This window comes from Petaurus breviceps, unplaced genomic scaffold, assembly GCF_028583685.1.
Source record: "Petaurus breviceps papuanus isolate PSGF00001 unplaced genomic scaffold, PetGlider_PUasm1.0 90845, whole genome shotgun sequence".
Classification (NCBI taxonomy): Eukaryota; Metazoa; Chordata; class Mammalia; order Diprotodontia; family Petauridae; genus Petaurus; species Petaurus breviceps.
The window spans coordinates 8,721,530-8,733,156 of NW_027187359.1; the positions used below are offsets into that span (position 1 = coordinate 8,721,530).

Consider the following 11,627-nt stretch of genomic DNA (forward strand, 5'->3'; position numbering starts at 1 on the left):
CCAGTACAATGGCATTAACCTTCTTACTGTTCCTCACACAAGATACTCCATCCACTTACTCTGGACATTTTTCCTGGCTGTCTCTCTTGCCTGGATGCTATTCTTCCTCATCTCTTCTCTCCTTGTCCCTCCCTCCCACCACCCTACCCCCATTCCCTCTCTTAAGTCCCAGTTAAACCACTACCTTTTTTAGGAAACCTTTCCTGATCCCCTTTAATATTGTGCCTTCCCTTTAATGATTATCTTCTAGTTATCCTGTCTCTTTGCACATAGTTGCTTGCATTTTGTCTGTCTACCCCTTGAGAGGAGGGACTGATTTTTAGCCTTTGTATCATCAGTGCTTAGTGGAATACTTGACAGAGGAGGCACTTAATAAATCCTTGTTGATCTGTCTATACTCTACCGATAAGCAAGAATTCTGAAAGAAAGGGGGCAAATCTTTTAATAAATTCTTAGAAGAAACTCAAAGTTCTAGCCTTTTTAATAGGTCACATTATTGAAAATAACTTTCTTAGGAGCTTCAAAGGTGAGTGACAGCAGCTTTTTGGGTTATAAAGAATTGAACATATTCTGCCTTATTGTGTTTTTCAGGCATTTTGAACTAAGACTGTACTATATAGTTCCCTGTGATACAAGGAAAAAACTAGGTAACTGACAGGGAATATTCATTGGGAGCCAGAGGTGCATCCATACAACACTGTTAAAAATATCAGCAAGAAGAAAGCCTACCTGTGGGAGATTTTAGACACCTGGAAGTTGCTGGAGCAAATAGTTGAAATAGGAAGGGGAAGACTAAGGTGGCAGGGTACTAACGTGACTTTTTTCAGCAAGATATAAAACCTTGTAAAAAGTATTGTACTGTATGTAGAAGTATCCTTCATAGCAATAAACTATTGCTTCATGCTCCTGATTGGTAACTCTGGGGACTATCATTTTAGGAAGTATTCAGCCGTGATTTTGTTTATTCCTTGAAGATAAAGGATGGTATAACTGGTTTTCTTTGTAGTTCTTAGTATTTTATTATATATATTTAAAAACATTCTGAAAATGAGTCCACAGACTTCACTAGACAGTGCCAAAGGGATCCATGACATACATAAAGGCTCAGAGCCCCAGTCTTAGACTAATCCTAGGGTTCTCCATATTCCTAGTATGCTTCAGAATCTCCAAGGTAACAGAGGAATGATTTGGCCAATGATGTCTTCACTGCCTCCTGCACCCAAGACATTTCACTTTGAATGTAGATCATTTCTAGAAGAACATTAAAAAAACCATTCCAAATAGACAATAATATCTAGGGAAAAAATGCTTAGTGTTACTTTTTGTGCCATTACCACCATTAGGCTATACTTTTTTAGTGTGCTAAAATCAGTTTATGCTTTTTACTTAAGCATTTTCAAATAGCTTGTATTATTGGGGACAGAAAAGACTAAAGTGAAATATTTTAGGACTACTTATGAAATCTGCCCCCAAAATATTTTTGTATGTAGAATGGAAAGGAAATCAGATCTTTGCAACTTGTAAGTTGCTTCAGACACTTAACACAAAACTAGCTGTGTAACCTTGGGCAAGTCACTTAATCCCAATTGCCCTACATTCCCCTCTCCAAAAAGCAAAACAAACAAACAAACAAACAAATAAATAAATTTAGAGGCAACTATGTTGCATAGTGGATAGAATATGGAGCTTGTAGTCAGGAAGATCTGAGTTCAAATGTGACTTCAGACACTTCTTGGCTGTGCAACCCTGGGGAAGTCACTTAACATCTTTTTGCCTTAGTTTCCTTAACTGTAAAATGGGAATAACAGTAGCACTCATCTCTTTGTTTTACTGTGAGGATCAAATGAATCTCAATTGTAAATCAGTCAGCATAGGATCTAGAATGTAATAGGTACTTGCTTAATAAATGATTATTCTCTTCTCCATTCCCTCTAACTGTAATAATAAAGTTAAGCTGCTAAGCTGCTACTTCTGTATTCTGGAAGTTTTCCAGTAAGTTTACTAATTATCTAATATAAAGAGGAATAAGTGATTGTAATGATCAGTGTAGAGTGGCTCAAGCACAGCCATAGCCATATTAAGTTTTGTTGTGATTTAAGGGAGACAGCTTGGTGCCGTGGAAAGAATACTTTTAGTTGAAGTCAGAGTACCTGTTTTTGAATCGTGATTCAACCACATGCTGTCTGTGACATTGGGCAAGTCACTGAACCTCTTTAGACCTCAGTTTTCTCATCTGTCAAATGAAGAGACTGGCTTAGATTAGCTCTTAATATTCTCTCCAACACAAACTCCATGATCCTTTGAAATGGAATGATTTGCACTAAATTCACCGTGAACCTGAGATTAACATCCTATGTAGCTCTTCTGTCATCCATTTAAGTATGAACAGTGGTTGCTTAAGTTGTATTACCACCCAAAGTGTCTAAATTAAAGGGCTCCACAGTCATTTGGATGTATATGTTTGTTATAAAGACAAATGCCATTACTTTATAGTTATATCTCAGATATTAAGCTTATAGAAAAATTCTTTTGGCAGGTTCTTTCTACTTCTTTAAAAATGCCTAGGGAATTTTGCTCAGGGGCAGGTATGTGCCCTATTTTGTTATTTGACTTCTCAGTTATAACAGGCTACTCATTTGTAGCCCACAGTATCAGTATTTCCTAGATGAATCTCTGAATGCTTTGTTTTTTCTCTGTGACCCTTTTCCCTTCTTCCCACTGCCTTAGAGAGTTCCTTTCTCCTTTTTTCCTGGTAACTCCCATTCTCTAGTCTTTCTTTGTAATTCTTTACCACCTCTACCACCATTAAGTTACATTCTTCTGTTTCAGTTTCATTATGTATTTGTGATAGATGCTATAACAATTATTTAATTAAAATTAAAAATACTATTTTCCCATTAAACCAAAGTACACAGCTCCTCTGATTCACTTTATAGTGACATTTTTATTTGCTTATTTATGAGGTTGTTAGCCTGTTGACAGTCATGATTTATGATCATGAGTAACATCAACTACTTAAAAGATCCTTCTTTTGAGTAACATCTGTACTTGTGGTTATCTTTTTGTAAGGTAATAGAATTCAAAAAAACTCCTAATTGAGTCCTGGATGATTAAGATACTAGATTGTATACTTTCATTTTATACATAAATTAAGCTTAGTTTATTGTCCTTTTCAAGTTTAATTTATGATATGCCAATTTGAGAGGTTTTGCATTTACGTTGGAAGAAAGGAAGCTGTGTGATAAAACAGTTCAAAATTAGATAATTTTGTACTTAATGACTGACCATAAAGAGTCTTTATACACATATATCATTAAATGTGATCTTTTATTTTTGTGGCATATTTTTGGATCTCAAAGAATGGAAATTATTTTGAATTATATTAGTTCTGAAAGTTGAGATTTGGCTCTTGGTGTTACTGGTTGGAAAACTTTTAGTTATTTTGCTATAGTAGTAAACCTTTCTGTTTCAGGGCCATTGAGATTTTTGCTTCAAGATAGTTTCTGTCTCCCTTATTAACATACCTTTAAAAATATTTAAATTTGCTTGCATTTATGATCTCTCCCTCCTACAGCCCACATTTCTTCCCCTGTTAAAAAAAAAAAGGAAAAGAAAACCCTCATCATAACTATATGTGTGTGTGTATGTGTGCACACACACACATATTCCAGGAAGACAAATTCTCACATACAAAAATATGTATTCCCTTCTCTCCCCTTCTCTTTGTTTGTCTTTCTCTCTCTGAATTTCAGTAGTCATCTCTCTGGAAGGAGGAAAGTGAAATAACCATTTCTATAAACCTTTCATCTGTATATAAAATACATTTCAGTTAATTGTTTTCTAATGTTTTTTTTTTTGTTTGTTTTTCAAGCTGTACCTCCTTGACTACTGGACCTAGTTGTGATCGATTTAAATTGCATATACCATATGCTGGAGAAACATTAAAATGTAAGTAAATGCTGTTTATTTTTCAAAGAAACATCAGTTACTACACTTTCATTATCTCAAATGATATTTCCTTGTACATTAAGAAGTGCTACTGCTCTGTGTTTATATCTTTGCGATATGCTTTCCGTGATTCCTAGGAATTATGCTTCTGTTATTTAAGGTTATGGCTTGGTTAAAACATCTTGTCTCTCTGTCATGTCTGGTTTTACTCCCAGTAAGAGAAATGACAGGCATTAAAGTGTAATTAAAAGAGCAGGGATGTAAATTTTTTTTTTCTCCATAGCAACCAGGAGACTGTTACTTTCATTCATATACTGAAATTTAAGAGAGACATCAAAATGCAGGCAGTCACCTGCTTATGAATACCTGCCTTATGAATGACCACTTAAGATCACTTCTTGTAGAGAATCCTAGGGGTGTTCTCACCTTTGGGATTATCATGAACAGATAGGTGTTCTTGACATTGTTTCCCCATAAAATAATGATCTGTGATTCTATGAATACCTGCCTTATGAATGACCACTTAAGATCACTTCTTGTAGAGAATCCTAGGGGTGTTCTCACCTTTGGGATTATCATGAACAGATAGGTGTTCTTGACATTGTTTCCCCATAAAATAATGATCTGTGATTCTAAAGCATAATTATAAACATTTCCACATAAAATTGTCTGCATGAAGTTAGTGTAATATTGATAGTAAATTAGAGATCATTAATTCTCAACTTGGAATCAAAAAGATCTGAGTTTGAATCCTCCAACAGATGCTTACTAACTGTGTGAATCTGGGCAAGTCATTTAACTCTTCATTCTCAGTTTCACCATCTGTAAAATGGTAATAACACCATCATACAAAATTATTTGACAAATATCTCAAATGAGATATTTGTCAAGTGCTTTATAAACCTTAAAACACTATTATCAGTGTTAATTATTTTTATTAATAAGATATTTTTAATAAACTGGAAAGCAAGATTTGCTCATTCCTTAGGGACTTTCTTAGGCCACCCATCTGGAAGTGGTCTTTCATTTAGCCTTAAGCCCCCCCCCCCTTTTTTTTTGCAGAGGGGAGGGCAGGGCAATTGGGGTTAAGTGACTTGTCCAAGGTCTCACAGCTAGTAAGTGTTAATTGTCTGAGACCAAATTTGAACTCAGGTCCTCCTGACTTAAGGGCCGGTGATCTATTTACTGCGCCACCTAGCTGCCCCATCCTTAAGGGCTTCTTAATCTTACGCACTTAAAAGGCTAAACATTGTCTTATCATCAATGCTTAAAATAGCACATTGCACATGCTGGACACTTAAAAATGCTTTTGAATGAATGAAAATAAATAAATGATATAAAAAACAGTATAGTAAAAAGGTGCTATCTGAGAAGTTTAGTATTTCTACTATGCTACTAGGCATTATGTTAGCCAACATCTTGCTTTTATCTTGGTTGTCATCCATTTTACTTTTTATATTTTTACAAGATTCACTTACTTGAAGATTATTATTCTTGAGCATATATAGTATTTTTAGCATCTAATTAGAGAGGCAGGTCACTCCAGATTTAGCAGGCGTTCTAAAAAGGGCTTTCTGAAAGGAAATTAGAAAGGATTTTTTTTTGTGTGTGCAGTAGATATTCTCTCTTTTAGTGGTAATGCCAGTTTTTATACTTTTTTGTATTTTTAATGCTTTTTGGAATGAAGTAACTTTTGAGGATTTCTTTGTATTGGCATTTTGAGATACTGTAATAGTTTCTTAGAATCCATAATACATCAGATATATTATTTTGTAACTAGCAACAAACCTTTCTTAAGAAAATCATCATTTTTGTTGGAAATAGTAACAAAATATAATCCATTTGTTGTTATTGTGATATATTTTACCAGGAATTTTTTTTTATTTGTGTTTAAACCTCTTTTTACCCTCTCATGAGGAATCATCAGATATTAGAGCTAATGCAAAAAAATTTTTAGAAATCACTGAGTCTAAGTCATTGCTTTTATGAATGAGACAATTGACCTTGAATTTAAGATGAAAAGAGGTAAGCTAAGAATTATAGGTCTTCATATAAACCCAGCGGAGGTATAGCATTTTGCATAGAATTCTAGTCTTAGTGAGCAAAATCTATATAAAGATGCCATTTATCATATTTATTAGCTTTATGACCATAGCAAAGTTAATTTTAGAGTAAACCTAACTACTAACAATAGTACATATTCACTACTAACAGTAGTACCTTGAAGGTAGTACCTACCTCCTAGAGTTCCACTTTTTCCAGTTGCTAATTGGCTCAACTTTCCCTTCAAGTTAGAAAAAATCTGTTCACATAAGAAGCACTGTGATCTGTTGACATTAAGTTTTCTGGTAGTCGTCTTACCTTGGGGCTGCTACTTTTGTTGAATGTAAATGTTTAGTTTGGAGAGGATAAGTCTGTGACTAGTCCAGTACTCCACCACACATCACCTCCATCACTCTCACATCCTGTCTCTTTCCCTTACGATGACATAGTCTATTAAATGCCAATATATAAATGCAGTATACTTTCTAGGGATATCCACGTGGATGATGAGGTTACGCACACGTTGCCAGAACTAGCTCAGTGTTTGGGAGGCTCCAAAGAAAAGTATACGAGAGAAGAGGTATTAGGCAGCCTACCAGACTGAAGGTCTACAGAGCTGTTGTGCTGACCTCATGATTTTATGCCTGTGAAACTTGGACAGTCTACCAGCACCATGCAGGGAAACTGAATTGCTTCCATTTGAATTGTCTTAGGAAAATTCTGAAGATTACCAGAGAAGATAAGGTACCAGACAATGAGGTGCTTTCTCAAGCTGACTGCCAAGCATTTAAATTCTACTTCAGAGAGGGCAGCTTTGATGGGTTGGCCACGTTGTTTGAATGCCAAACGTACAATTGTCTTAAAGACTATTTTACTGAGAACTCACACAAGGCAAGTGCTCACATGAAGGTTAGAAGAAGTGATACAAGGCTACTCTCTCAAGGTCTCTTTGAAAATCTTTAGAGTCATTTGTGAGACATGTAAGATGCTGGCAGAGGGCTACCCATCATGGTATGTCCACATCAAAGAAGGCACTGTGCTCTATGAGCAAAGCAGAATTGAAGTAGCTCAAAAGAAATATGAGGTGTGCAAATTGACAGACATCTCCACTCCAAATGTTCATAATGACTATTTGTTCCTGACCTGTGGTAGAGCCTTCTGAGCTTGAATTCGTCTGATCAGCCACAGTTGGACACATTGTACCTTGACTCCATAGTGATGTCATTTTGGTACTCTTTGAGCATGAAGGACCACAAGCAGCCAACCTCAAAGAATTATTGTTATGTAAAGTGCTTTAGAAACTTTAAAATGAGGGGCAGCTAGGTGGCACAGTGAATAGAGCACTGGCCTTGGAGTCAAGAGGTCCTGAATTCAAATCTGGCCTCAGACACTTAATACTTACTAGTTGTGTGACCTGGGCAAGTCACTTAACCCCAATTGCCCTGCCTTCCCCCCTCCAAAAAGCAAAAAAAAAAAAAAAGAAAAAAACTTTAAAATACTTTAAAAAAAACATAATTGTTCCAGAAAATTATGCATAAGATTTAGGAAAAAAAGGCAAAGTAATGATTAATAGAATCTATAGGACACTGAAATAGAATCCTCATATTTACTTCACCAAGAAATGTCAATGTCACACTTCGTAATTTCATTATCAAGCAACAACTGTTTCATGCATCCAATTTACTGCAGTTATCTTGAAGTTACAGTCCTTAAGGACACAGAGAATATTCACTTCTCTCCTTGCTGAAGGCCACAGGTCACAGTTAGCTCTCTAATCTACCAGAAGTGGAGGATGCCTCTCAGTAAGCTACTTCCATCTGTAGAGGTGTAGAGGTATCATAAAAAGCACAAATCAGGAGCATGAAAGTCAATCTAGGCTCATTTTCTTTTGTACTCCTGGCCACCACTTCAGTTGAACTCATTCTGTTCCAATCTTGGGAGACTGGTACAATTATTCTGGTCTAGGTTTGACTCAAGCCAGTTCCCTAGTAAGTTAGGTTTGGTATTTGAACAAGATGAGATACTCATAGGTCATTCAGTATTTATCAAAAAGAGATTTCCATCACCCATAGAAGGATAGTTACAGATAGTTGATAAGGATCTTCATTGAGGATACTTTGATTTAAATTACCTGGGTGAAACTAGTTACCCTATCTATATTTTAGTCAAGCATGAGATCATCCACTTCCCTGTGGACTGAATTTCTGATCTTTGGCTGGAGCTATGACCTATAATGACTTCTTTTTGGATTTTCTGATTATTATTTGGTCTCATTTGGGGGGGGAGCAGTACTTGTGGGAGATATCTTGGAACTGCTTTCTTCCTACTCCACCATCTTTGTCTGTCTTGGTACATAGGTTCTTAAAAGAATACCAAACTGAATGCTATTTACATTTAATTTGAAAGACATGTTTTTTTTTTTTATCAATTGGAACATTAATGAATATACATATTTTACATCATTATCTGGCACCTGTAAAAGAATTTACCAAATTTTGTGAAATAGAAACATCATAATAGAAATAAACATAAAAGTTGTAGAAATAATATGCATATCCTTTACAAAGATGTAATGTTAATGGGTTAGAAAGATCTTCCCTGCCTATTAATAGGCCTATATGACTGGCTTTGAGCCCTGGCCCAGCACATAGCTGTGATACATCTTGAGTCACAGAGGTTATTGGGGGAGGGATGCTTGCTTGTAGGAAGGCTTTCACACCTTTTTCTAGTTTCTAATTAGGCACTGAGTCAGGAAGGTCGTTCTGCCTTCTGGCTCTGAGAAATGTGTATGTACTCTGAGTTGGTATTTTGCTTTGAGGGCTTACTTATGAGAAGGATCTTGTGATTCCCTGGTTGAAATTTTGAGTGGCCATATATGTTCAGGGCTCCCTGCCTGCTCAGATGTAAAGGCTCTCTCAAACCAGGGATGTATGTAAAGTGTATAGCAATATTGCTTTGATTCAGGCAGTCAGAGCCCTGTATGTTGGTCTTCATTTTTCTGCTTCTATTTTCTCTGAAGTTCAGGGTGCTGACTTTTCCCTTGAACTAGTGAATGTAATTTAAAAAGTTTGTTGACCCCTTAAACAGCTATCTTTCCTAGTAAAGCAGATCTAACAACCTGTGCTAGCAGCCATCGTGAGTATGCCAGTGTGGTTGCTGCTACAAAAGAATAATTCAACAAAAGTAGTAGACAGTAATGGAAACATGAATAAAAGGGTATGAATGTAATTGGAAAGCAAGAATATCCTAATAATGAGTTGACTAAAGGAAAAATAATTTTCAAGAGTTTTAATGTCACAGTGTACCAGTTTTTATCAGAATCTTTCAAGCAGTCCTTAAAAGGAAAATTCCTTAAAAGAAAATATAGAGAGATTTTGAGAGTTCATTGTAAAAAAAGGCAAAAACTATAAAATCAGCATATTAGGAAGCCAAAAGATATATCTTTAAAAATTAGGAGAGAAACGGATGAAAGGAAAAAAATACTAAACTAGTAAACAAAACAATAAGCTGGTTTTACAAAGTATTACTATCAAATATGATTCAAAAAGAGACAGCTTCCAATTGATTTTCTGTTAAAGAATCTGGTGTTAGAAAATGAATAAGTCATAAATGAATTGCTAAGGAAGAAAAAAAACTTGGTCTAAATTTTTTTTTAAAGTTTTTCATAAGATGTTTAGAGAAAGATTTGATATATGTACTACAAAAATTAATCCCAATAATAAAGAACATTACCATATTCCTTTTATGAATAAAATATTATTGTGATACTCATATAAGGGGATAAAGTTAAGAAAGTGAGCATAATTATGAGCGAAAATATTTTAATTAAAAATTTGGCAAACTGCAGTAACATGGTATATCCAAAAACTAATTGATTAAGAACAAGTTAAATTAATTGTAGTCATTGGTCAAAATTAGGAAAACAATTAGTATTCTTCAACAAATAAACAATAGAAATTAAAATATTATTTAAGAGGAATAGGAAAATGTTTAAGAAAATATGGCATGTTATTTATATTAAAAAAACAAAAGAAAACCTAAAAAGCACAATCAGGAAAAGGTCAAAAGTATTTATCCAATACTAAGAGCTAATTTTGTTTATCAATAAATATTATACTAGAATCTTTCCCAGTAAGTTCAGTAGCAAAGTAAGAATGACCTCTTTGCCCATATATTTGACATAGTAATAGAAATATTAGCTCTGATAGTAAAACAAAAGAAAACACATTTTAGCAAAGGCAAGGAAACATTATCCTTATTTGTGTATTGATGCTTTACTTACTTAGACAATCTCAGAAAATCAGTCAAGAGAGTCATCTAGATGCTTATTCACTTAAGTAGCAAGTTACAAACCAAATCTACAAATATCATTGGGATTTTGGTATAGTAGCAACAGAATCATAGAGGATGTAATAGAAAGAGAAATTCCACATCAGATCAGTCTATTATGCATAAAATAACTAGACATTATACTGTCAATTCAACAATAGGCTTTATATACATATATATAAAATTATAAAATTCTCTTTACAAAAATAAAGGAAAATAAATAATTGGCACCATATTCATTCTATTTAGACTATGCAAACATAGTAAAATATAAAGAAACTAGTCAAATTAATACATTGATTTTATTCTCTATCAGTCTAGTTGCCAAGGGAAGGAAAGAGAAAGAGAGAAGGATATACTTTATAGTAATAGACAAAATAATAAAAAATTACTGTAAAAGTCTCAAGAACTTCATGACTTATAATTTTAGAAAATTAGTAATGTTGAAGATCTTGTATTGGTAGGTTTTAAATAACTTCATTAATTAAAAAGAATTGGCAGCTTAGAACAGAGAGTGGAAAATATTAAGAAATTATGTGAACTCTGTGAAATAGAACACAAAAATGTCAGGATGGTAGAACAAATACAAAAACCACATCAAGACAGCAAAATTGGAAGATCACTTTGGTATATAGAAGACTAGAGCAACTAACTTCACAAACCTTTTCAGACAATCCAAGAATGATTTAAATTATAGAAAAGTACAGTGAAATACCGTATCCTGCCATCTTGCTAGGTTTCCAGATAACTCTAGGGCCACAATATTGCTAGTTATTCCTTGAGTCTGGTGGGGACAACATACTGCTTTTGCCTGATGGAAGGGTAGGCTTCAGGATGCCTTCTAGGGGAAAGCAACTTTTCAGATAGGGTAGGTGAGGGTGGTCCTGAGATCTTTGAACCTTTTAGCCTTCTACTCCTTTATTCCAATCCATGCCTTATTTCTACCTACCATAAAAACCCCACTACTCCCTCCGCTTAGCTCCAGCCTCACCATGTCCCATTCCAGATCTGCCCACTTTTTAAAATTAAATTTTATGTTTATTTTACATCTTTCATTTCCACAAGATTTTGAGTTACAAATTTTCTCCCCATCTTTCCCCTACCTACCACCCCCAAACAGCAATCCCACTGAATACCCCACCCCCAATCTGCTCTCTCCTATATCCTTCCTTATGTCCCTGCTGACTTTCCAGTAGGGCAAGATGGATCTCTATGCCCTAGTGCCTGTGTATCTTATTTCCCAGTTGGATGTAAAAAAAATAATTATATATATAAACATTTGATTTTAAAACTTTGAATTCCAGATT

The 11,627-nt window shown here is 34.8% G+C and overlaps 1 protein-coding gene across 7 annotated transcripts in view; it reads left to right on the top strand.

Annotated features, from left to right (window-relative positions):
* The window catches only part of BABAM2 (BRISC and BRCA1 A complex member 2), a 602,274-nt gene that overhangs the window by 79,420 nt on the left and 511,227 nt on the right, over positions 1-11,627 (top strand). For all 7 annotated transcript variants that reach the window (XM_069072106.1, XM_069072105.1, XM_069072111.1 and 4 more), the window contains exon 3: positions 3,872-3,948. In XM_069072106.1, coding sequence (XP_068928207.1) covers positions 3,872-3,948 — 77 coding nt within the window. The remainder of the gene's footprint in view (positions 1-3,871; positions 3,949-11,627) is intronic.